The following is a 27828-nucleotide window of genomic DNA, read 5'->3' as shown; positions in this document are numbered from 1 at the left end:
GCTGGCCCTGTTTGCATTCAAAATCTGGCGCCTGCGCCGTACCTGTCTTCAGTCGGCGCAGGCGCACTGAGAGGCGGACGCTCCTTCGGCCGCTCCATCCTCAATGCGCCTGCACCGATGAAGTCACATCTACACCCGGCGCAGGCGCATTGAGGAAGGAGCGGCCGAGCGAGCGTCCTCCTCTCAGTGCGCCTGCGCCGACTGAAGACAGGTACGGCGCAGGCGCCAGATTTTGAATGCAAACAGGGCCAGCAGAGAAAGATGCCGTCCGCTGACCCTGTCAATCAACATGCGGAGGGGGCGTCTTTAGGATAGGAGGATGCGGCTGCTACCAGCAAGTAGCCGCCCTACTTGCTGGTAGCAAGGTAATTTGCATATTTTAAAAGTACGTTTTTAACAGAATCTGCTGAACCAAAATGATTAATTACAGTATGTATGCATAAATTGCAGTATAGGGATTATAAGTAACAAAAAAAAAAAAACAGTTTAGTGGGGTGACAGAAGCCCTTTAAGTCAGACTCTGGTCAGGTTATATATAATTTCTCTAAACCTGTATGTACCAAATTGCAGCACACATCTAGGTGCGCTCACATTAGTGAATGGGGCCAATGAACTCAACTCTCTAAGGGCAATTTACAATTTCCACATTTAATCGGCTCCTCTGTATGGTTGGGCGATATCAAAAATATTCCCATGGTAGCGATATTAAGAAAATTATTGCGATAAATGCATATTTAGAAGATAAAACACTCAAACCATGTACTTGTGTTTCAGGTCTTTAATTGTAAAGTATAAAACATTTTACAATTATGCCTGTTACAAGCAGGAATAGGATTTAAAGAAAAAAACTATGGGGGTCATTTATCAGACTAGTGTAAAGTAGAACTGGCTTAGTTGTCCATAGCAACCAATCAGATTCCACCTTTTATTTTGGACAGCTCCTTTGGAAAATGAAAGGTGGAATCTTGATTGGTTGCTATGAACAACTAAGCCAGTTCTACTTTACACCAGTTTGATAAATGACCCCCTATATTTACATAACTTGTTCCTGATGATGGACACTTCCACTGTCCTGTCTTGTCCTCTGGCAGCCAACAACCCTCCAGCCCAGGCATGCTGTCCTATAAAGGCTACAAGGAGACATTATACTGTATGGGGGCTACAAGGAGACATTATACTGTATGGGGGCCACAAGGAGACACTATACTGTATGGGGGCCACAAGGAGACACTATACTGTATGGGGTCCACAAGGAGACACTATACTGTATGGGGTCCACAAGGAGACACTATACTGTATGGGGTCCACAAGGAGACATTATACTGTATGGGGTCTACAAGGAGACCTTATACTGTATGGGGGCCACAAGGAGATATACATTACTATAACGTCTCCTTGTGGCTGCACTGTCCCACACCATGTAATGAGGCCAGGGAGCGAATGGTGAACAGGGCTTTCACTCACCAGCGTCACCCCTCTTAGGGTCCATTCACACGTCTGCAACTGTTTTGCGGTCCTCAAAATGCGGATCCGCAAAACACGGACATCGGCCATGTGCGTTCCGCATTTTGCGTACCGCACATGGCCGGCACTATAATAGAAATTCCTTTTCTTGTCCGTGGCTGCGGACAAGAATAGGACATGTTCTATTTTTTTGCGGGGCCACAGAATGGAAGTGCGGAATGGAATCTGCAAACCAAGGCCTGTCTTATTACAACTTATTTCATGCAAAATAATCTCTTTCCACACATTTTGCTATCTGCAAATCCACCTGTAATGCTGCATTTACATTCAGCGATCGAGCACACAATTGTCGAGAAGGAAGCAGCAATCGGTGCTTGTTAGTGGAGGTGAAGTTGGCATTTACACACGGCGATCGCCTCCGCAGTATGAGGAGGAGCAATGGATACTGCTATCACTCATGTCCGTACAGAATTGTGGTTTCTGGGCAGCAGTCTGCTGATCACACAATCTGCTGCCCAGAAATGATGATTGAGGTATCCGCACCTCACTCGGGTGATCTGCGGCACCCTTCATTCTAGCCATATACAAAATCCTTGTGATGAGGTTCCCCTTTCTCATTCTAGCAGCTTACAGTATCCTCCTGCTTTAAAGCATGTTTTCTAAGTTACAACTATGCTGCCTCCGATGGTGAACATCCCCTTCAAGAGGTGAAACGTTATTACTAATAGTCTCTGCGATTGACTCTCTCTTTAAAAGGGAAATGTCAGATTGAGCATGATATCTGACCTGTGGACCAAATGTTCTAGATGGAGCAGGAGTAGCAGAGCAGATTGATCTCTAGTTTTGTGGGACCAGATTCAGTATGACCTTTAATTGGCTCTCTCTGCTCATTCTGGGTTTAGGAGACCAGTGGGCAGTCCTACGAAGTGATTGACAGCCTTCCCTGTATATGTGTACATACAGAGAGAGCTGTCAATCACTAAGTAGGACCGCCCACTGGACTCCTATGCGGACTCCACCGCATAGAGTAAACCTAACCTTTCTGAATGGTGCCTCTTTACAGGTGATTCAGTGAATTAATTTTATGTTTTTTTTCCCCTGCAGTTTCTCATCCAGTCACCCACGAATACACTTAAGTCATCCGAAAAATAGAAAAGCCTCCAGTTTCCATGAGTTTGCAAGAAGCACAAGTGACGCATGGGATATCGATGATGATGAGAGTGAAGACATTTTACATTCGGTATCCTACCAGGCCCTCAGCCCGAAGATTATTGATACAGAGGTAGAAATCACACCTAACTTTAAAAGGCCTGAAGAAAATTCCAGCCAGACCATTGTGACATCTGCCAGTGAAGACCAGCTACACCGGGTCACTACAGGTGGGAATGGCTGTGCTTTTTTTTTTATATGTTTGAGGTTCTCCCCAAAAAAAAGTCTTTCAACGCCAGATTTGTATATGGATTTCCTGATGGTAACATGTTTTTCCAGTTCTTGTTCTCTGTAGTAAGCAACCTTGAGTCAGGAGTTTTATCCAACCAGATGGTTACAGACACATGCTAGGTTAGAGGAGATCAGGTCATGCAGCAAAGCAACGAAGCTTATATACAATGCTGATTCTTCGTACATATGGTCATTCTTAAGACAAGCATGGAGGTATACCCAGAGACGCTGCGATTCCTCTCTTCTCCTAACTGACTCAATTTGCTGGACTAGGTGTCCTAAGAAATGTTGAAGTGAAGATGTCCTTTCTCATATTGTGGCAAATCCACTCTGCCAGATAGCATTGCATCCCCCACACCCCGTGGTGGAAGGTAGACATGTATACACAGTCTGCACCATGACAGCGGATATTAATATCGACCTGCAGTTGTCAGACCGTGCTTTATACTTATTATGTATTGATGGTGTTTGTGCTGGAGTGCGGTCATTTGGCACAATGTATACAGGGGGCATGTGTATGGGGAAAAACCCCCTCAACAATCCAATTTAAAGGGATTCTGTCACCTGCTTTTACCATTTTAAGCTGGCACCATCGCTATGTTCACTAAAGTACCTTATTTCCAGCAGTCTTCTTTTTACTTATTTTCGTTTTGTAGTTTTGATATAAAAGCGATTTTTATGTTATGCTAATGAGGCTCCAAGGTGCCCAGAGGGGCGTTTTTTCCCTCTCTGGTGCCCAGTGACGCCCCCCTGCAGTGCCCAGCCCGCCTTAATTTGAATTCCAAGGACGCCTCCTGATCCTCAAATAACCTCCCACAGCCCCGGCAAACTGTTCCGCCCCCTCCCCACGTCATAGTCTACCTTATAGAAATGCCCCGTCCTTCTTCCTGTCTGCGGCCAGAAAACTCGCGCAGGCGCAGTACTGCCAGCGGCCTGCGCCTGCGCGATCATCAACCTCCTGAGGGCAACAGCCTCAAAAGTCTCACTGGGCATGCGTCGAGCCCAGTGATGTGACCTGAGCGCTGTTGCCCTCTGGACGTTGATGATCGTGCAGGCCGCAGGCGGTACTGCGCCTGCGCTAGTTTTCTGGCTGCAGACAGGAAGAAGGACAGGGCATTTCTATAAGGTAGACAGACTATGACGTGGGGAGGGGGCGGAACCATTTGCCGGGGCTGTGGGAGGTTATTTGATGATCAGGAGGCGTCCTTGGAATTCAAATTAAGGCGGGCTGGGCACTGCAGGGGGGCGTCACTGGGCTCCGGAGAGTGAAAAAAACGCCCCTCTGGGCACCTTGGACCCTAATTAGCATAACACAAAAATCGCTTTTATATCAAAACTACAAAACGAAAATAAGTAAAAAGAAGACTGCTGGAAATAAGGTACTTTAGTCAACATAGCGATAGTGCCAGCTTAAAATGGTAAAAGCAGGTGACAGAATCCCTTTAAACTATTGTTAGTGCATAAGAACAAAAAATTTCATACTTGCAGTACATAAAGACGTTTTCTAACCCCATGACATTTTTTTGCGAACAGCTGACAATGGTATAACAAAAGGAGGAATACTAACCATACCCTCCCCCTGCCTTTTCCATGCTGACACTTCCCTGGTTCCTGTTCAGTCTCTGTTTGCTAGGCTGCAGTGATGGAGTGTTGACACATGGCCACTGCAGTCAGTAACTGGCTGCAGCAGTGATGTGTTGACACCGCTGAAGTCATAGCTGCAGTTGGCTGCATGTCATTGACACCACATTGCTGGAGCCAGGTGAATATAGACTAGCGAAGGATCAGGGAAACCTTGGCATGAAAGCAGCAGATGGCTGGTTAGGTGAGAGTTTTTTTTTTTATTACTTGTACATTGCCAAATATTGAAAAAGAAATGTCATTGGGTTGGAAAACCACTTTATTTTTTAAAATCCTGTACTGCAATAAAATGTTATTTACGACTCTTTGAAAAAAAGAAGTTTCCAGTTGTATTCTTTATAATAAATTACTTGTATCTTGAGTTCTCAACTTTTCCTAGGCCAGTGACGTCACGTTCATCGGTCACATGGCCTAGATGCAGCTCAGCCCCGTTCATGTGAATGAGGCTGAGCGCGATGCCAAGCACAGTCACTGTACAGTGTATGGCGCTGTGCTTAGTAAGCTGCGAGAATCAGAAGGCACCGGCTGAGACAAACAGGATAGGTCATCAGTATTAAAATCTCAGAAAACCCTTTTAGTTCCCTTTTTGATTATTGCCATTGTGTCATTATCTTGCCAACATCTTTATGTGTACGACCGCCATTAAAGCCGAATGCCCCTTTACACAAGTTAGATAATCGTTTGAAGAAAGGAATCAATTGAGTAGTGTCAGAGCATTGAACGATCATCATTTAGTTTGTCGTTCTTGCGATCACTGATGTAGACATCTAAATCATTGTTTGTCCTTCAGATTTCCACAAGTGGAAATGGGTATCATTTACAGCATTGACGGTGCCACAGTGGCTGGAAATGCAACTGTTTGCCTGGCAAACCAGCTATTACACGATTGCACTTCCACAATACTCTGTCAGAGTTGTCGCTCCATCAAATCCGTTATCTACTCGTCTAAGTGGCTTTAACACTGACCTGTGCTTATGTCAAAGACTTACATCTCCTCCATCTACGGCACCATGTGCTCTGCTCTCATGACACTAGGTCCTTGAAGTGGCAAGTGTCGGAGCTGTGCATGTACCATAGTAGGCAGAGGTACTGCAGGGCTGGAACAAAGCATACAGACTGTTTCTGGTGCCTTTGTCTTAAATAGAACCTGTCGCCATTAAATTCATCGCGATCTGCAGGCAGCATATTATAGAGAAGGAGAAGCTGAGCAGATTGATATATACTTTTGTGGGAAAATATTCAATAAAACTTGTTATTCATACATGTAAATCTTTAGCTTTTTCTGAGCTTACTTGTACATGGGAGCCATCATATCAGTGACTGGTGGCTATCTCTGTATACACTTACACAGAGAATGCTAACAATCATGGATAATAGCCCAATGGGCCGTCTTGAACTCAGACTCTTTTGCAACCAAACTATATATTGGTCTGCTTAGCTCTATAAAAAGCTGCCTTTCGATCACTTTAAAGGGGTTGTGTCAGTTCAGCAAATGGCATTTATCATGTAGAGAAAGTTAATACAAGCCACTTACTAATGTATTGTGATTGTCCATATTGCCTCCTTTGCTGGCTGGATTCATTTTTTCATCACATTATACTCTTGTCGTATCCATGGCTACAACCACCCTATAATCCAGCAGCGGTGGCCCTCAGGCCTGCATATCATCAAGATGGCTGGAACATAAACTTATAAGCTTTGCTGTTTTCCATCTTTTGACCAATGTGTCTAAACTTTTTACAACTTTGCTTCTAGATGCCTCTATGCAGAGGAAGCCATTCCAAAAACTGCAGTCCCATCCCTTCCGCCCTATCATTCCACTGGTTGCCAGGATATCGGATCAGAACGCTTCTGGGGCTCCTTCTGTGACACTCCGTGAGAAAACACGCCTTGAAAAATTCAGACAGCTGCTTTCCTGTTCAAACACAGACCTCGGTGAGATGTTAAGGTCAAAATTCTTATGGAAAAAACTAGGGATCGACCGATTATTCAGGATTTTGAACGTTGTCGGTATCTGCATCTATTTTGCCGATATACCGATAACGTATGGGGAACACAGATCGCGCTGCTGACAGCGCTCTCCGTGTTCCCTCAGCAGCACAGGGGAGAATGAAGCAGTGTCTCCCTCCCCCCGGTGCTGCTGCTGCCACCAATGAGAGGAGGGAGGACAAGAGAAGGGGGAGGGGCTGTGGCCACTGCGCCACCAATGAAGATAAGTCTCTCATTCATTCATATACAGGAGGCGGGAGCTGGCTGCAGAATCACATAGCCGGCTCCCGACCTCTATGAACGATAGCTGCGATCCGCGGTAGTTAACCCCTCAGGTGCCGCGAAACGCAGCTAACGCTCATGGAGGTCAGGAGCCGGCTATGTGATTCTGCAGCCAGCTCCCGCCTCCTGTATATGAATGAATGAGAGAGTTATCTTCATTGGTGGCGCAGTGCACCCCCCCAAACCTCAGTATTAAAACATTGACTATGGAGCCGGCTATGTGATTCACCCTGATAGAGATCTATCAGGGTGAATAGGACAAGGGTTCTAGTCCCTAAGGGGGCTAATAGTTAAAAAACAAAAACACCAAAATATTAGTTATAAATGAAAAAGAAAGATTTACAAGAAAAAAAACTACACGTTAACAATAAACATTCATTTTCAGCAGATTTGTGTAGGAAATTATTTTTTTTCAAAAATGAAAATTCACAGAATATCTGTATAAATTATCGGCTATCGGCCTGAAAGTTCATAGATTATCAGTCGATCCCTAGAAAAAAACTTTACATGGATGCGTTATCGGAAACTTTAGATGATAAGAGATTCTATTTAGGAAGTCATTTGGTCATCTTGGTGGAGAGGGGTTCTTCTGGCTCTGGTAATCTGGGACTGACCACGTATCACATGGTTTCACAGTAAATTGCATGGACGCTGTGCAATACTAGATTCAGCATGACCTCTGATGATACAGAAAATAGCAAAGTCCATTATGTTAAAAGAAAAAACTCTGTGAATATGTGGGAGTCACATAATTATCATCCCTCAGGTGTATTTTCTGTCCTAGTATATTCACATTACTTACAGCCAGTATTTGCTATGATTAGTGTAGTGGATCTTCCTGCAAATGATATAGTGGCAGTTGCGCTAGTAATGTTAGTGTACCCGCTAAGCATTAATTTGATCGGCGGCAGTTAAACAAAAGGCATGGAGTCTACTTATTAACCCCTGCACAGGGATCTGGACCTCACTGCACGGGATCCCCATGTCCCGGTAGTCTTGGAATGGCAGCGCTAGCACAGTGTGTGGGGAAACATAGTCTGGGGCTAGCCAGGAGTCATCAGCTGGTAGCCAAATACATATATGAAATGAATGCCTTTCTCTAGATCCACAGAGAAAAGCAAAAGGAATACCAAGATGAGCAACAAGACCAATAATGGCACTGCCAAATTAGATAGCAAGGTCTGCAAGGACAACGCCTTTATCACCAGGTGGCATCCAGTGGCAGGAGGGCTCTTTTAATAGGCTGTCTGAATCACATTACCTTCTGGCTCCACTTTGCCCTTGAAACCCAGTGCCAACGAGCAGGAGAACTGCAAGGGAGTTTCTGGACAGGAAGAAGGGAGACGGGTGCAAAGCAACTGCACGTCTAAGACAACAAGGAGCAGGATCGCCCACTGAGATGTTTTGCTGGAGCCTGGATGGATGGGCCATGATTACATTTTGCAAAGAAGAGCACTAGTTATTTTTGTTAGCCTTCTCCTTGATACTGCTGCCATCTCACTTTTTGTACGAAAATGGGGTTTGTACCTGCCATTAGTGACAATTTTTTTTTTTCTTCAGATGAGCTAAGAAAATGTAGCTGGCCTGGGATCCCACGAGATGTACGACCCATCACATGGAGACTTCTATCGGTAATTCTACCTCTACTCACATCCCATCTCTCTGACTTATCAGAATTTTTGGATTTCCAGATTTCTTATATTTCTATAGTATAGCTCAAATTCCCCCCAAAAACTTCTTTCTTTGTTCAACTGCCCACAACATAAGATGCACCAAGGTTTTTCATCAGACCCCAGATTAGACCCCCATTCCTCCTCAGACCCCAGATTAGACCCCCATTCCTCCTCAGACCCCAGATTAGACCCCCATTCCTCCTCAGACCCCAGATTAGACCCCCATTCCTCCTCAGATTAGACCCCCATTCCTCCTCAGATTAGACCCCCATTCCTCCTCAGATTAGACCCCCATTCCTCCTCAGATTAGACCCCCATTCCTCCTCAGATTAGACCCCCATTCCTCCTCAGATTAGACCCCCATTCCTCCTCACATTAGACCCCCATTCCTCCTCACATTAGACCCCCATTCCTCCTCACATTAGACCCCCATTCCTCCTCAGATTAAGATTAGACCCCCATTCCTCATCACATTAAGATTAGACCCCCATTCCTCATCACATTAAGATTAGACCCCCATTCCTCATCACATTAGACCCCCATTCCTCATCACACCTCGGACCAGACAGTAAACTAAATAAATTAACTTGCCACTCCTGTACTCACAGTTCCATGGTCTTCTGCCAACACCTCGTTGCACAACGTCAGGTCATAGTGCGCCCTTACGCTGTGCGACTTCAGGTCACAGCGCGAATATCAGGGAGTAGTGAGTACAGCAAGCACAAGGAGCACTGTGTTCACAATAATGGAAGTGCTCACTAGTATTTGCTTCATAAGAAATTCTACCATTTTTTTCCCCACTTTTGGTGGAAAAAGTGCTTCTTATTGTGCTGGAAATTCAGTACATGCTTGGATCCATGTAATATTCTACAGAAAAGTTGATTATCAGTGTTATTAAGGTCCTTGGTGCTTGTTCATTAGCGGGAAGCCTTGGATTTTCCCTACAGTCAAAAATCACTGAAAAAGATAGAAAACATCCTGCATGATATGATAACTCAATATGCCGTCGATCTAATATGACTGGCAATAAGCCCCACTTTATGGGGCTTACATAGTGGAAATCACCCATAAATGACCCATTTTAGAACCTATACCCCTCAAATTATTCAAAACAGATTTTACACACGTTAATTCTTTAGATGTTTCACAGGAATTTATAGGAAAATGGAGGTAAAATTCCAAAATGTATGGGCACACTGCAGGGCTCAGAAGTGAGGAAGTGCCATGTGGTTTTTAGAGGGCAGATTTTGCTGGAATGGTTCTTTGGAACCATGTCACATTTGAAGAGACCCTAAGGTACCTATAGAGTTGAAACCACTAAAAAGTTATGGCTCTGGGAAGTGTCACGGCCTATGGTAAACACTGTGACAGTGTTGCCACACTTGCGATTGCCCGCGGCAACGTGTTGCTGTTAGAGCATGCGGTGGCAGTGTCTTTGCCTTTTGGGTGATTTCCGTGACATAGTTGCCACGCATGCTGTTGCCGGTGGTAACGTGTGGCTTAGTTTGCTTGTGTGTGCACTTCCCCTTTTAAGTGGCTTCCTTCCTCTGTCTAGTGTTGGAAGGGTTAACTCCCTTCCTAGTGTTTTGTGAACACTGGGTTTATGTGTTTGTGGGTGTGGCTGCTTGGGCTATTTAGTCTCTGCTGGAAGCCTGTAGCTGAGTGTTCCTCCAGGCTTAGTGTGTGCTGGTGGTTCACTGCTCCTGGCTTTACCATCTTTACAGTGAGGGCCACCCTTGTGGTCATAGATGTTCTTATGGTGTCTCATGTTTATTGCAGCTATGGGTGTCCTGTGTGGTTTGTGGTGTGTGCTGTGTCCTTTAATGTTGGTGTGGACACCAGCACTTGTGCACGGGTTCCAGTCAGTTTCTGTGGCAGGTAGGTGTGTTATTGGTTTCGCTTACCTGCCATCTCCTTTAGCTGTATGTGTTTCCCTTTTCCTGCTTCTAGGCCTTTAGAGACTCCTGTTCCTCTGTGTTGTGGATGAGCATGTCGTCTCTCCCCTGCTCCTAAGTGAGGGATTTCCAGGGCAACTCAGGATATTAGGTATCCAGGGTATGAGCCGTCCCACCATCAGGGTCCGCTCATACGGTTAGGAGTTAGGCCCCTTTCACTCGGGTGAGTATTCCGCGCGGATGCGATGCATGAGTTGAACGCATTGCACCCGCACTGAATCCCGACCCATTCATTTCTATGGGGCTGTTCACATGAGCGGTGATTTTCACGCGTCACTTGTGCATTGCGTGAAAATCGCAGCATGCTCTATATTCTGCGTTTTTCACGCAACGCAGGCCCCATAGAAGTGAATGGGGTTGCGTGAAAATCGCAAACATCCGCAAGCAAGTGCGGATGCGGTGCGATTTTCACGCACGGTTGCTAGGAGACCAGCGGGATGGAGACCCGATCATTATTATTTCCCCTTATAACATGGTTATAAGGGAAAATAATAGCATTCTGAATACAGAATGCATAGTAAAATAGCGCTGGAGGGGTTAAAAAATAAATAAATTATTTAACTCCGCTTAATTCACTTGATAGCGCAGCCTGGCATCTCCTTCTGTCTTCATCTTAGCTGTGTGCAGGAACAGGACCTGTGGTGACGTCACTCCGGTCATCACATGATCCATCACATGATCTTTTACCATGGTGATGACCGGAGTGACGTCACCACTGGTCCTGTTCCTACAATCGGCAAAGAAGGAGACAGAAGGAGATGCCGGCTGCACGAGCAAGTGGATTAAGGTCAGTTTAATTTTTATTTTTATTTTTTTAACCCCTCCAGCCCTATTGTACTAAGCATTCTGTATTCAGAATGCTATTATTTTCCCTTTATAACCATGTTATAAGGGAAAATAATACAATCTACAGAACACCGATCCCAAGCCCGAACTTCTGTGAAGAAGTTCGGGTTTGGGTACCAAACATGCGCGATTTTTCTCACGCGAGTGCAAAACGCATTACAATGTTTTGCACTCGCGCGCGTTCCCGCAACGCACCCACACATTTTCCTGCAACGCCCGTGTGAAACCAGCCTTAGGGAGAGGATTAGGGATGCAATAGGAGGTGACCTGATCCCGGCGTCCTGGCCTAGTTGCTACCATTATCCTTCTTGCTTTGTATGGTGGGGGGTTTCCCCCACTCCCCGTCGTGACAGGAAGGCAGGGAGCGCAAAAAAACAAACAAAAAAAAACACCGGGGGTGAAAGGGTTAAACACCTCTACGTACTTCTTTTATAGTGCACTTTCCCTTTTTTCAAGTTATGTAAATTAAATTAAATGCTTGCCTCATGACTTCCCATTCCTAACCCCACCTCCCGTTACATGAGTGACAGAATCTAAAGATCCTATCCTCCTCCCAAACTCGCGTCCCAAATCCTGCGCATGTGCAGAACCAGTCACTTCACTTGACTTCTCATCTCACACTGATCATATAATGCATACTGCGCAGCTGCGGTATTTGGAAGAGAAGGGGTGGAGATAAGAAATCATAGAGGGTGTATCTTAGGGTCCATTCACACGTCCGTATCGAATTGCGGATCCGCAATACACCCGGCCTACACCCCCCATAGAACTGCCTATTCTTGTCTGCAATTGCGGACAAGAATAGGACATGTTCTATTTTTTGTGAAGCCACGGACCGGAAGTTCGGGGCCGCGGCACGGAAATGCGGATGCGGACAGCACACAGTGTGCTGTCTGCATCTTTTCTGTCCCCATAGAGAATGAATGGGTCCGCACCTGTTCTGCAAAATTGCGGAACGGATGCGGACCCATTTGCGGATGTGTGAATGGAGCCTCCTTCGTTTGTGGGCATGGCTGCACTCCAAGAGTCAGAGAACGCTGGACTCATCTCTGATGCATGGAGAAGACAGGACTCATCTAAGGAGCATTTACATATATGGCGGAACATTTATTTTAGGTTTTTCTCTGAACTGATAGTTCGTTCAGAGTTGATTTTAAAATCCTTATTAATGTATTAAAGAGTATTTATATAAAAGGGAGTGGATAATTAGGCTTAGAAAGTGATGACAGCTTTTCTTTAAATCTAAGTGTTTGAGGTCAGAAGATCAGAGATAAGAGCTCTACATGAGCAATCAGAGTAAACAGAAAATGACAGTCTGCAAATAGGCTGAAATTTAATCCCTATAATCCCTGACCTGTCACTGTGGTAATAACCTTGGAATGTTTTACATATCCAAGTGATATTAAGCTTGTTTTCTTGTGACATATTGTACTTTATGTTTGTGACAAATTGTAATCAATGTATTTCTCGTACTTTTTTCCATTGGGGGACACAGACCATGGGTATAGCTTAGAGGTATTAGTAGGAGGGACACTATGCAAATATAAAAGAGCTCCTCCTCCTCGGGCTATACCCCCCGACTCCACCAGGAGGAACTCAGTCTTTGCTTAGTGTCTGGTGAAGGAGGTTGACACTTTTTTGATTCGTCTCCCTTTTGTTATTTTTCTTCTAGATGGGGACACAGGTCGGCATGGCGCCTTCCTGGTCCCCCGTGGAGTGCCCGCCGCCGTCTGTTGGACGTTGCCAGGCTGCCTCCATTATCTCTCCAAGAAGGCAAGTGGATCCGGGCTCGACCTGTCAGCTCCGGCATCCCACCAGCTCCTGGGTCACCTGCTGCCACCCTCCACCAGAGCACTGCATTCCTGGGCAAGGAGTCAGAAGTCTGAAGAGGTGCATCCCTGCTGGTCCTGGAGTCGAGGGAGAAGATCTGCAGGAGCAGATAAGTATGAAGCTGCGTCCTCTGTGTCCTCCCTCTCTCCCTCCCTCTCTCCCTCTCTGCACTAAAGACCTATGGGCCTCCTGGGTGAAGGGGATCTGGGTGTCATTGTTTGTTCTGTCTGGGGCGCAAGGGTCTGGAGGCACTTAGCTGGGCAGGAGCCTAATCGGCACTCCGGCTCCTTCCTGCTGCTGCTGAGAAGCTTCTCACACTGAATGGCTGCTCCCCCGCTCCTTTCTGGGTTTGTGGCTTGTGCTGTTGCCTGAACAGTAGGATTTTTCATCACTTTTTGTGAGGGACCATCATGCCTAAGTCCATTAAGACCTCTTCTCAGACCCCAATAGGGTCCTGTATGGAGTGTCTGCTCCCACTTTCGGTCGCTGGTACCTGTGCCTCCTGCCCTACTCCTGGACAGAATCACCCTTCTCCCCCTTCTCTTGCCCAGTCCAGTCTTCTCTTGCCCCAATAGGGTCCTGCCTCCCCCCGGTCACTGCGGAGTCTGCGGCTCCCGCTTGTGCATCTTCCATGTCCAGCGCGGCCGCTGATTTGGCCCTGTTCGCCAAAGCAGCCATGTCTTTTATGGAACGTATGTCCGTTTCCAATCCTGCGGCGCCAACCACTCCGTCCCCTCACAGTGGTTCCCGCAGAGGACGCCTGACTACTAAAAGTCCGCTTCTCCCCCTCGGCTAGAAGTTTGCTCAGACTCCCCTAAAACCCCCCCCCACCCCCCGCCCCCAGGGAGCGCAGGTCTGAAGGGGAATTGCCCGGCTCGGACGAGGTCACGGAGCGGGACCTTCCGCCAAAGCTCTCCACCATGGTGGCTGATCTAGTAACAGCTGTCCGTGTGACACCTTTTAATCTCGAAGGGTATTCTCCTCCTTCCACTAGGAGGGAGTTCGCCCTTTTTCCTCCCAAAAAAACCGGAGGCTGCTGTCTTTCCGGTCCATGAGGAATTTTCGGCGGTCATATCCAGGGCATGGAACCGTCCTAATCAGAAGTTTTGGATACTCTATCCTTTCCCGGCGGAAAGCGTGGAGAAGTGGTCTTCTCCCCCTAGGGTGGATCCCCCGGTAGCCAGGTTAACCAAAAACACGCCCCTCCCTGTCCTGGACGGCTCCTCTCTGCAGGACGCTGTGGACAGGCGCCTAGATTCTTTGGCCAAATCCACATTCTCACTGGCGGACACCTCCCTGCGACCTGCCTTTGCCTCGGCATGGGTGGTCAGGGCTCTCTCAATGTGGCTGCAGCGCCATCACCAGGACCTGGCAGACCAAGGTGCGTCTGCGGAGACACTGGATTTGGTTCTCCAGATGTCTCAGGCCTCCAAATTCCTATGCGAGGCTTCCATGGACATTGGTTCCCTCTTTGCCCGCATTTCGGCCCTCTCGGTCATTCAACGCAGGGAGGTCTGGTTGAAGGTGTGGGACGCTGACGCTTCCTCCAAGCGTTCCCTTGCGAACCTCCCCTTTGAGGGTTCCAGACTTTTTGGGGCTCAACTGGATGAGTTCATCTCTGCCGCTACAGGGGGCAAGAGCACCCATCTTCCCCAGCCTAGGGCTAAGCGCCCCTTTCAGGCGAGGACTTCCGGTTCTTGGTACCAGTCCTTTCGCCGCTTCTCTTCGAACAGGTCGTCGCCTGCTTCCTCTGCAGGAGGGTCACAGATCTCCCGCAAGAAGCCCTCCTTCAAACCCCAGCCTGCCTGGCGCCCGAGGGCACAGTCGACCCGCCCTGCTGCTCCCAAGCAATCTTCTGCATGAAGGGGCGCCCCCACCCCTCATGGTGGGGGGCAGCCTGCTCTCTTATCAGCGGGTTTGGAGGGCTCATGTTCAGGACGCATGGGCTCTAGAGATTGTAACGTCTGGTTACAAGATAGAGTTTGCGTCCAGACCGCCGGAACGTTTTTTCCCCTCTCGCGTTCCAGGGGATCCGACCAGAGCCTCAGACCTCTTACTGGCAGTTTCTTCCCTTCTGGTCCGGGGGGTGATTACCCCCGTTCCCCCAGAGGAACAGGGCACAGGTTTTTATTCAAACCTGTTTGTGGTCCCAAAGAAAGAGTGGTCAGTGCGTCCAATCCTTGACCTAAAACTGCTCAACAAATCTCTACGGGTGCGGAGGTTTCGCATGGAATCCCTCCGCTCCGTTATTGTTTCTCTTCTTCCAGGGGAGTTCCTCGCGTCCGCGGACATCCAGGACGCTTATCTGCATGTTCCGATCGCAGAATCTCACCAACGATTCCTGCGCTTCGCCATTGGGGGTCGTCACTATCAGTTTGTCGCCCTTCCTTTCGGGTTGGCAACCGCCCCTCGAGTCTTCACCAAGATCCTGGCACCGATCATGGCCCTTCTTTGTACCAGGGGCATTCCTTTGCTGCCCTATCTGGACGATATCCTGATAAAAGCCCTCTCGCTTCCGCAGGCCGAGGACAGCGTCCGGATCACTGTTCAGACTCTGGAACAGTTCGGCTGGATAATCAATTTCCCAAAGTCCTCTCTCCTCCCATCCCAGAAGCTCTCCTTCCTGGGGAATATTTTTGGACACCTCGTCCTCCAGAGTGTTCCTGCCACTCTCCAAGTCCTCCCAGATCCAGGGGGCAGTGTCGCATCTACTGCGCTCCCAGTTCCTCTCCATACGGGAATGCATGCGGGTCCTGGGTCTTATGGTGGCCTCTTTCGAGGCCATTCATTATGCCCAGTTTCACACTCGCTTGTTGCAACAGGAGATTCTTTCCCTCTGGGACAAAACCACTTGGGGTCTAGACGATCGCATCCGCTTGTCTCAGCGGGTTCGGGCAGCTCTCCCTTGGTGGCTATCCCCAATGAACCTCAGGTCGGGGAGATCCTTTCTCCTGGACGGTAGTCACCACCGATGCCAGCCTCCTGGGTTGGGGCGGCGTTCTTCAGTCTCGCACGGTTCAGGGGATTTGGTCGGCGGTAGAGTCTCGCCTTCCAATCAACATTCTGGAACTGAGGGCGATTTTCCACTCTCTCTCCCATTGGACCCCTCTTCTTGCGGTCCTCCCGGTGAGGATTCAGTCGGACAATGCCACGGCCGTGGCCTACATCAACCATCAGGGCAGGACCCGCAGCCGGAGGGTGATGCAGGAGGTGACGAGAATTCTGATGTGGGCGGAGTTGCACGTTTTGGTGTTGTCAGCAGTTTACATTCCAGGAGTGGACAACTGGACAGCGGACTTTCTAAGCCGCAACAGGGTGGATCCAGGCGAGTGGTCTCTGCATCCAGAAGTGTTCGAGGAAATCTGCCGCAGATGGGGCCGTCCGGATGTGGACTTGATGGCGTCCAGGCTCAACAACAAGCTCCCAGTGTTCCTGGCTCGCGCCCGAGATCCGAAGGTGTACGGGGTGGACGCCCTGGTGTCTCCGTGGCAGGACTTCAGTCTCCTCTATGTCTTCCCTCCGTTTCCTCTCCTACCGAGGGTTCTACGCAAGATTGAGGCGGAAGGAATCCGGACCGTTCTCATCGCCCCAGAGTGGCTTCGCGTGGTTCTCAGACGTGGCTCGGATGCTGGCAGACACACAATGGCCTCTTCCCGACAGACAGGACCTCCTGTCTCAGGGCCCGCTCTTCCACCAGAATTTACGGTCTCTTCGTTTAACGGCGTGGCTGTTGAAACCGCCATCCTGAAGAAGAGGGGGTTCTCGGATTCAGTGATTAGAACCATGATCAGAGCGAGGAAGTCTGCTTCCTTCCGGATTTACTATCGTACCTGGAAGGCCTTCCTGTTCTTTTGTGAGAGTTCGGGGTTCCCTCCCCTTCGCTTTTCCATCCTCATGGTGCTGTCTTTTCTTCAGTCTGGGCTTGAAAAGGGACTGTCGCTGAGTTCCCTGAAGGGTCAGGTTTCGGCGCTGGCTGTCTTTTTTCAGAAGTCCCTTGCTCTTATGGGTCCTGTGAAGACCTTTCTTCAGGGGGTGGCACATTCGGTTCCTCCATACGTTCCCCCTTTGCCTCCTTGGGATCTCAATTTAATCCTGCGCGCTCTGCAGTCGGCCCCCTTCGACCCTTTGAAGGAGGTTTCTCTGAATTTTCTCACCTGGAAAGTGGTCTTCCTTGTTGCCATAACTTCCATCAGACGGGTGTCGGAGCTGGCCGCTCTTTCCTGTCAGGAGCCTGTTCTGGTTTTCCACCAGGATAAGGTTGTGCTTCGTCCGGTCCCCTCCTTTTTGCCCAAGGTGGTCTCTCCCTTCCACCTTAACAAGGATCTTGTCCTGCCTTCCTTTTGCATTTTTCCGGCTAACCCCAAGGAACGCACTCTGCATTCCCTGGATGTCGTACGGGCCCTAAAGGTGTATCTCGCGGCTACTGCTTCTGTCCGCCGTCCAGATTCCCTCTTTGTGATTCCCGAGGGGCCTCGCAAGGGTCTGGCGGCCTCCAAGGTAACTGTGACGCGATGGATCCGCTCGGCTATTTCCGCGGCTTATCGCGCTCGTGGTAGAGTTCCCCCGGCTAGGATTACCGCTCACTCCACTAGAGCGGTGGGGGCTTCCTGGGCAAGACGCAATCGTGCCTCTGCGTCTCAGCTGTGTAAGGCGGCCACCTGGTCGTCCTTGCATACCTTTTACGAAGTTTTTATCAGTTGCATTCACTGGCTTCGGCTGATGCTGTCTTTGGCCGCAGGGTTTTGCAGGCTGTGGTTCCTGTTTGACCTTTGGACGTTCCTCCTGGCGGTGCTGATATTTTTTCCCACCCCATGGACTGCTTTAGGACGTCCCATGGTCTGTGTCCCCCAATGGAAAAAAGTACGGGAAAAAGAGATTTTTTGTGAAACTCGCCTGTAAAATCTTTTTCTCATCTTTTCCATTGGGGGACACAGCTCCCACCCATTCTGCCTGTTGCAGCAGGGTCTTCAGTTCAGATTTAGCAATTTTCCAAATTTTAAGACATAGTCCTTGCTCATAGAATATTTAATATTTACCGTATGTCACTTTTTTGGGCATCATTGTTCAATTGTCTTTTGATTTTTTTTTTTGTTGGAGCAATTGAAGGCTTTATACAGTAAGTGTAGCATTAATTTTACTATTTTTGAAGAAAAATTCCAAATTCAATTTTTTCTGAACCAATTCAGTTATGAATTGTCTTTGAGAGTCCTTTATATTAGAAACTCAAATTATTCAAAATGGCATTTAGAAAGTTTAACCCTTTAACTGCTTTACGGGAATTAATCTACAATAGAGTTTTCAATTTTAATACTCCAAATGTATTACTCAGATTCTGCATTTTTTAGAAATATCCTATATGTGGCTCTAGAGTGCTACTTGATGGCTCCATTTTGAAAACTACACCTCAAGGAATTAATATAGGGGTCTATTGAGCATTTTAACCCCACAGCTGTTTCATAGAATTTATTAGCATTGGGTCATGAAAATTCACCTGTTAATAATAATAATAATAATAATAATAATAATAATAATAGTAGTATCTAGTTTCAGCATTTTTACAAGGGTAAGGCCTAATGCACATGACCCTAGTTTCGATCTACATCCGATTTCTGCATTCACTTCTTAATAAATAAATGGTGGCATGCTCTTGATCAGGATCCAGGTTGCGTGGATCTTTACGGACCTCAAAACACGGCCGTGTGCACAAGCCCTGAACAGCAGAAAAATCACCCCAAAAATTGTTGCGCAATTTTTTCCAAGTATGGCAGTACCCGATATGTGGTCTTGACCTGCTGTTTAGGCACATGACAGTACTAAGAATGGAAGTGGCGCCTTTTGGCTTTAAAAACACAGATTTTACTGGAATGGTGTTGGGTGCCATATCAAACTGGCAACACCCCTGAGGTACCAGTACAATGGGAATCCCAAGAAATAACCCTATTTTTGAAACTACATCTCCAAGGATTTCAGTTAGGGGTGTATTGCTGGTTTTGACACCACAGGTCAATTTCTTTTCCAATAGTACATTGTTTTAGCTCCAAATAGATAGTGGTTCAATTGCTGGTACGATACTTGGCAGACCCTTTGTAAAGCCCCCAGTGGCGGAGAGAGGGAGCTCCCTCCCTCTGTAAACCACTTAGATGCCGCGGTCACTACTGCATTTAACTTATTTTTGGCTAAAAATCTTATTTTTTTTCATATTGGCCTTTATTAAAAATATTGAGCTGTTGAGTCACAAAGGGTTAACTGTATTTTCTAGCTGTGTGACTGGTACAATTTGTGCCAGTCATCTAAAAAAACCTTCTCTCTGAATTACTAAGAGGTTATAAACACTTATTTAAGCCACATTCTTATTAGTAAGATAAGGGTTGAGCTTTAATGAGTGTTTATAATATCAGAGAGCAGAGATAAGGAGCACGTCTGCTCCTCAGATGACTGAAAAGAGAGCAGCGATAAGGAGCACGTCTGCTCCTCAGATGACGGAAAAGACAAAAAATCCACAGGCAGCTACTAGAGCATCTCAGCTCCGTACACCAAAAAGGATGCCATATTGTTAATAAAGACCAATTTAAAAAATGATATTTAGCTCAAATTAAGTAAAATGCAATAATAAAAAAGGTGTACATAGCCTTTAAAAAGTACCTTTCATGGGCCCAGGCTTTATAAACTACATATCAGGGTATGTAGGGCATACAGCGGGGATCTAATAGCGATTACTATTTTTTCTCAGCGCCGCTCCATTCGCCTGCTGTGGCCCCCGTTAAATTCTCCCGCCCTGTATGCTAATTTTTGCATTGGTACAGGGAGGAGGAGACTGCCCTGTTTCTCAATGGGCTTCTCCTTCTCCCTGACTGTGAGCTGTCCAATCGCAGTGGAGAGCGTCACAGCCAGGGAGAAAAAAAACACCTTACCTTCGGGATAATTTAACGGGGGCCACAGCGGGCGAACAGAGAGGCGCCTAGAAACAATAGTAAGCGCTATTAGATCCCCACTGTATGCCCTACATACCCTGATACTTAGTTTATAAAGTTTGGACCCATGAAAGGTCCTCTTTAAGGGTTTAAACGGCTGGGATTGGCGCTAGCACCAATCTTGGTCATCGCAGCAAAGTGTCAACTGTACATCACGTCTCAGTTCCCGAGTTGCTGTATGGTGAGCTAATGTTCAGCTTGCCTTGCAGTATGTCAGCCAAAACCATTGCCGGGCTGTTCACTAAGGAGTTTTCCTCAAATAAAAAAAAGTCTTAAAACCCATCTCTTCAGACAAGCCTACAACCAGTGACCCTGCTGCCTCTATACCGCCATGACCAGCTTTACCCTCTCCTACTGTGTCCTTCTCCCATACCTTGTAGATTGTAAGCCCTCACGGGCAGGGCCCTCTCTACTTCTATACCAGTTTGTAACTCGTCTTGTTCATGCTTATTGCAATTGTCTGTATTATGTATGTATACCCCTATTCATATGTACAACACTATGGAATGCATGGCGCTTTATGAATATTTTTATTATTTATTATTAAAGAGCCCTGTGCCATGTAAAAAAGTTTACATATTTTGTTATCCTGGTAAACCACTCTGAATGATACATTTCTGATTGCCTAGCTTACCGTATACAGAGTAAACTCGCGGAGAACTGTGTACATCTTTATGCAGTGAGCTAATTCTGTGATGGCAGAAGGTAGCCAGAATCGTAGCATTTTATTTTGTCTACCGTAACAAAGACAAAAGATACAGTTACAAATTACCAGCACAGAACTTTGGACCGCTTTCCTCAGATCTAACCAAACAACATGGCCATTTCTGTGGTAAAGAACCTGTATTGGTTGTCTAGCGGCTCTTCTTTACAGTACAGTGCGGTACTGCTCTTTCTGTGCCAGGATGAGTAGCTTTTATGGATGTCAGATGAGGGCAATCCCGTTTTATTTTTTTCCACACACTGTGTACGGTACAGGACCCTGAAGATTGAAGCTCCTGTCCTCATCAAAGAAAGTTGAGGGACCGCTTGTACTGTGTAAACATAGATTAGACAATACACACCAATAAACAAGTTGGGCAAAATAGAACACCATCTACCCGGGATTGCACACAAGATATCGAAACCCAAAAAATAGCAAAAACCAGGATTTAATAAATCAATATATCTTTATTCCATAATTACAATTAAAAAGAATTTAATCCATGGTGGTACATATAATACGTAAGACCAATGGCCGAAGCAGGGGACATACACGGGCGTAGAGGTAATATACAGTCAGGTCCATAAATATTGGGACATGGACACAATTCTAACATTTTTGGCTCTATACACCACCACAATGGATTTGAAATGAAACGAACAAGATGTGCTTTACCTGCAGACTGTCGGCTTTAATTTGAGGGTATTTACATCCAAATCAGGTGAACAGTGTAGGAATTACAACAGTTTGCATATGTGCCTCCCACTTGTTAAGGGACCAAAAGTAATGGGACAATTGGCTTCTCAGCTGTTCCATGGCCAGGTGTGTGTTAGTCCCTAATTATCCCAATTACATTGAGCAGATAAAAGGTCCAGAGTTAATTTCAAGTGTGCTATTTGCATTTGGAATCTGTTGCTGTCAACTCTCAAGGTGAGTTCCAAAGAGCTGTCACTATCAGTGAAGCAAGCCATCATTAGGCTGAAAAAACAAAACAAACCCATCAGAGAGATAGCAAAAATATTAGGCATGTTCAAAACAACTGTTTTAAAGATTCTTAAAAAGAAGGAACGCACCGGTGAGCTCAGCAACACCAAAAGACCCGGAAGACCACGGAAAACAACTGTGGTGGATGACCAAATAATTATTTCCCTGGTGAAGAAAACACCCTTCACAACTGTTGGCCAGATCAAGAACACTCTCCAGGAAGTAGGTGTATGTGTGTCAAAGTCAACAATCAAGAGAAGACTTCACCAGAGTGAATACAGAGGGTTCACCACAAGATGTAAACCATTGGTGAGCCTCAAAAACAGGAAGGTCAGGAATGTTTGCCAAACATCTAAAAAAGCCTTCACAGTTCTGTTACAACATCCTATGGACAGATAAGACCAAGATCAACTTGTACTAGAGTGATGGGAAGAGAAGAGTATGGAGAAGGAAAGGAACTGCTCATGACCCCAAGCATACCACCTCATCAGTGAATCATGGTGGTGGTAGTGTCATGGCGTGGGCATGTATGGCTGCCAACGGAACTGGTTCTCTTGTATTTATTGATGATGTGGCTGCTGACAAAAGCAGCAGGATGAATTCTGAAGTGTTTCGGGCAATATTATCTGCTCCTATTCAGCCAAATGCTTCAGAACTCATTGGACGGCGCTTCACAGTGCAGATGGACAATGACCCAAAGCATACTGCAAAAGCAACCAAAGAGTTTTTTAAGGGAAAGAAGTGGAATATTATGCAATGGCCAAGTCAATCACCTGACCTGAATCTGATTGAGCATGCATTTCACTTGCTGAAGACAAAACTGAACGGAAAATGCCCCAAAAACAAGCAGGAACTGAAGACAGTTGCAGTAGAGGCCTGGCAGAGCATCACCAGGAATGAAACCCAGTGTCTGTTGATGTCTATGCGTTCCAGACGCCAGGCTGTAATTGACTGCAAAGGATTTGCAACCAAGTATTAAAAAGTGAAAGTTTAATTTATGATTATTATTATGTCCCATTACTTTTGGTTCCTTAACAAGTGGGAGGCACATATGCAAACTGTTATAATTCCTACACCGTTCACCTGATTTGGATGTAAATACCCTCAAATTAAAGCTGACAGTCTGCAGTTAAAGCACATCTTGTTCGTTTCATTTCAAATCCATTGTGGTAGTGTATAGAGCCAAAAATCTTAGAATCATGTCGCTGTCCCAATATTTATGGACCTGACTGTATATTACCTCTACGCCCGTGTATGTCCCCTGCTTCGGCCATTGGTCTTACGTATTATATGTACCACCATGGATTAATTGTCGGGTAGTAAACCTAACCAAATGATCTAAAACTAGAATTGTGACTCATAAAGTGCAAGTGCAGAGAAACTAAACACATAAGCAAAAAAGCATGGGCTCAATAAAAAACGCCCATAAAGTTGCCAGATAAAACAACGTATAGTACAAATCATGAAGTTACCATACCGACCGGAATAACCCTGCACCCCCCCCGGACATAAACAGACATAAAACACCCGTTAAACTAACCAAAGAAATGCTAATACATTGTATTGTCTCCTCGTGCTCTACGCCATTAACCGGAAGTGACAGGGTTGCTTTCCACTCTGCATTAGACAATCTAAATGTGTGAAACAGATCCGACAGGCTATTTTGGCCGGGATCAGCCTGTCGGATCCGTCACTGCCAGCAGGGGCAGATCCAAGTATAGGAGTGATCGTTATGCCATACCTCTTCTCCATACTGAATCATTGTTTGCCGGCAGCAGAGTGCTGATTACACACCACGATCTGCCGCCTGCAAACGATTTTTAAGCCTGTTGAAAGATTTGGATTGCCCGATGAACAAACGTTTGCTCATACATCGGGTAATTGGCAGCAGTAATAGGCCTCATGCACGCTGCCGAGAGCGGTCCGTGTTAACCCGGCCGGGATTCCTTCTGACAGCAGGAGCGCACTGCGTCATTGGTTGCTATGACGCCGTGCGCTTCATGCCGCCGCTGCTGTACAGTGATACACTCGTATACGAGTGTATCACTGTACAGCAGTGGCGGCATGAAGCGCACGGCGTCATGGCAACCAATGACGCCGTGCTCTCATGCTGTCAGAAGGAATCCCGGCCGGGTTACCGCGGAACACGGCCGCGTGCATGAGGCCTTACACTGCCAGATCATCGGTAACCAGCGTTACTACGAACGTTTGTTAGCGATCACTGACCCTCGGCCTGTGTAATACACCAGGTTTATCACACTGGCTGATGCTGAATGATAAATCTGGCGCATCTTTTTACTGTTTACACCACTTATTTGTTGGCTTCTGCCAAAATATACTGCAGGTTTTTGGGGCATTTTTCGGAGCACAATGTCCCATTTTAAGCCATGCCCCTTTCAATGAAGCCGTGCCCTTTTGTCCCAGAAGTTGTAAAAGTCTCTAGAACTGTGTAAAACACATGTATGTAGTGTAAAGCATGTATGCTAGTTTTTGGGCCATTTTGAAATCTCCCCAGTACCCGTCATATGTTGTTCTACAGGTAGTTGTTTCAGTTATATTTGTTTTCTCGCTGGTATCATTGGGGGACACAGGACCGTGGGTATAGCTGCTTGCTGCCACTAGGAGGCGACACTAGGCTGAAAAGTGATAACTCCTCCCCTGCAGGCTGTACCCCCTTCAGCCTGGAGAGAGCATATCCGTTTTTAGCTTAGTGTCGTAGGAGGCAGACCTCCCTGCTTAGCAGGGTGGCTCTTTTACAATTCTGTTTTTATTTTATTTTATTTCTTTAGGTTAAGGGGCACAGATTCGCATGCGTCTGTCTCCCTGGGAGGCTGGCCGGTGTTGCTTGTTCCACCGCCCTGCCTCCCCAAGAAGACAAAGCGTACCAGGGCAGCCTTGCTCCCCTGCTTCCCCCCAGCAAGAGGGCCACCTCCTCTCCAGCCCTTCTCTGCCTGGACCCCTGATGCCTGGTGCCAGCGGTCGTGGGGTGGCCCTGCTGGTACAAGACTAAGGGTGAAGAACACAGATAAAGACAGGTGAGTATTACTGTCCCTCCCTGTCCCCCTCACACATGGCCCCCTTCTTAAGGGGGTAGCGAATCCTCCACCCGTCACCTCAGAATGAAAGGGTTAATCCCATTCCACGGCGGCGGCATCTTATTTTCTGTCTCCCTACCCCTCCCCGATCTAGACATATCAGGACAGGGGACATTCAAGGGGATTCCTCAAAAAACAGGTGCCTTCTGCGCCTTATTCCGGACCCCCCGCTCTCCGACCGACCGGTTGGGCTTCTCGGTCGGCCAAGCGACGCACCTTCTCGGCGGATCCTTCTCGGGCGCATGCTAATGCCGTCCCAGGAGAGCAGGCAGAACGGATACCCTAGTCGGCCGGACGCCGCAAAATCTAGGCCCAGCTTTATTCGGGCCTGCCGATTTATTTCTTTTCTTTTCCCTCCGGCCGCGCTATTTTCTCTTCCGATGGGCTTACGCGGTCAGTGGACACAGACGACCGCATTCCGGACATCGATCCAGGTACGCTGTGTTCTGACTAGCGGTGAGTCCCGTTCGGCCTGCGTGATAACTTAGCCTTCGGCTTTGCGACCTTCTAGGCCGCAACTTCCCCCCTCAGGTTATGGGGGGGGGGGGGCGGGTCCATTTTTCTAGCGCGAATCTCCCCGGGAGCCCGCTGGCTCTGCCCCGGTCCTTGAGCGGCTTAACCCTTCCTGCACAGCCACCTCTTTAAGGCCCCTGTTTACTGTAGGTTTCTATCTGCAGGCACAATGTGCCTTAATATTGCAGTATACAGCCCTTCCTGCCTCCTCTCCATATGAGGCTAGGTCCTCACCAAAAAAATAAAATTATGCGCCATACAGATCCTGCCCTCCTCAGCCCACATCACCACAGGATCACCCTGTCTGGTGTACCAACTGGGCCTGTACCCCATCCCGGACAGTGGAAGAACTGCGCACGAGCGGGCCGAAGCAGGACAGTTATTCAGACTCTGACATGAATCCTGATAATTTTTCCAAGATTACGTCCGTGCTGGCCGTTTCTGGTGTATGCATTACCCCCTTCCTTAGGCGCTATTTACACTTCTACTGGATACAGTGCTTACTTTAGGTATTCCCTCCTTCCTGAGGTGGACTGACCGCACTAGCATTGGTCTCAATGCCAGCCATAGGTGTCCCTCGTTCTGTGAGTGGAATTGCAGTTCCACTGGGCTCAGTATTCTCAGCATACATTAACCTCTTGTATAGGTGGCATTATGGCATTCTCACTGCTGTCGCAGTGTTTACGTACGCATTACCCCCTTACTGGGGTGGGATAATTGCACTTCCCACAGAGTACAGAACTCGTCATATGCAAGTTCCTGCTGGGTGTGTTACCCCCTTCGATGGGTGATGTATTTGCACTACCTCGGGTTACAGTACTTACTGGATATGTTACTCCCTATCATAGGTGGAGTGATTGCACTGCCACTGAGCGCAGTGCTTACCGTAGGCATTTCCCCCCTCCATTGAGTGGGTAATTACACTTCCGTAGATTGCGGTTCTGACTATCGCGCTACCCCCTTCCCAAACCGGGGGATTGCACTACCATTGGTTGCTATTCCATCTCTCATTTGCCATCACATACTTCCTGTGGCATTACCCTCTACAAATGATCCATTAACGGGGGAATCACTATGCATCTTTGCATGCTGTATTTCAACTACGCCACGACTCTAGATGCCTTGGCTTCCTTCACAGGTGGTCTGTGGCAACAGTCGGTACCCGCTGGTGCCTGATATTCTCCATCTAGTGGCATATGGATACTGCCACTGGATACTATGGATACTCCCATATTGTATCCCTCTTTTCTTCCAGCACTGATTGGGGACACAAAAATGTCGACCTTTGTGCTCTCAGGGGGGTCACCCAGCCTTATGTGTCCTAGAGACCCCCCATCCCCATGAGCCTCCACCGTTCAGGTCAGTCACACTGCACAGAATACTGTGATCAAGATCCAGCAAGCAGAATATTCCACTGACTCCGGATGCTTCGTCCACCACTCATCCTTATCTAGGTGAGGGTGTTATGCTGGCACTCTGCAGTGACTACTACAACGAGTTCTGCTTCGCAGGGTAGTCTTCACGCTAGGGCTAGATGCTCGTAATCGCTGTAGTGGGACAGCCCCCCTCAGGTAGGGGTTCTACCCTGGTACTACTTCAGCAGTTGCTCCTGTTCAACGCCCTTTTCAGGTGGAGGGTGTTTAAGGTTAGCTCTACTAACTGGGCCAGCTTGATACCATGACTTCTAGTGGATGTCCTCAGGCCTTCCCCTCATGTCCAAGGGGTGTTTGCGTCACCATTGCATGCTAAGGTTCCTACTGCACAGTTCTTTCGTCAGGTAACGGATTCTTCTAACACGAGAATCGGTGACCTCTACGGTGTGGCCTACTCCTCTTCTGGAGTATGGCGTGAGCATTACTCTTGGGGCTTCCCTTGTATGGCCTCATCTTCAGGTGGAGTGTCACATTACCACTAGATTCTGTAGAGCGCCAGTCTCAGATGGCTGACAACTGTTGTCTTTCTGTCGTCGACTCGGGCGTGGCGATGGCGTAGTTGCCATGGCTGATCAGCACCTACCTTCGAGTGCGTTCTACTGGGTAGCCCAGTCCCTACGGCACTCGTCAACCATTAGATTGCCGTTCTAAGCGGGACTTGGATTCTACTAGTCATGCCGTAACGCCATCGGTGCTACCTCTCTTCAGATATCAGTAATGTCTACGTCACCTCCAGCCAATGGTGATTGTTCTTTCACTGCTCATTCCGGGGGTGGACTGAGAGCCTTCCCAAGTCGGGTAGAGCGGGTGTCTGTCACAACGTCCCCCGCTAGTAGGGATTTCGTCCCTGGAACGGATCACACTTTTCCTTTCCGGTCTCTCCTCGAGTTGAATAACTGATCACCTTATCCTTCTGTCTAGCTGACCAGTAGCCATGAGTTGTACGACTCTGGAAGCCCATCTCTATTTTTTCACGGGCCCAGGGTTCCTCTGGTACGGTGGAGGCGTT

The 27828-nt window shown here is 47.5% G+C and overlaps 1 protein-coding gene across 1 annotated transcript in view; it reads left to right on the top strand.

The window, feature by feature from the left end:
• TBC1D22B (TBC1 domain family member 22B) overlaps positions 1-27828 on the top strand; it is a 69981-nt gene that overhangs the window by 4998 nt on the left and 37155 nt on the right. Inside the window, exons 3-5 of the mRNA XM_040424067.1 lie at positions 2569-2843; positions 6301-6480; positions 8377-8447. Coding sequence (XP_040280001.1) covers positions 2569-2843; positions 6301-6480; positions 8377-8447 — 526 coding nt within the window. The remainder of the gene's footprint in view (positions 1-2568; positions 2844-6300; positions 6481-8376; positions 8448-27828) is intronic.

The sequence above is a fragment of the Bufo bufo genome, chromosome 3 (genome assembly GCF_905171765.1).
Source record: "Bufo bufo chromosome 3, aBufBuf1.1, whole genome shotgun sequence".
NCBI classification, from domain to species: Eukaryota; Metazoa; Chordata; class Amphibia; order Anura; family Bufonidae; genus Bufo; species Bufo bufo.
The sequence above is the reverse complement of the archived record's forward strand: the minus strand, read 5'-3'. Positions and strand labels throughout refer to the sequence as shown.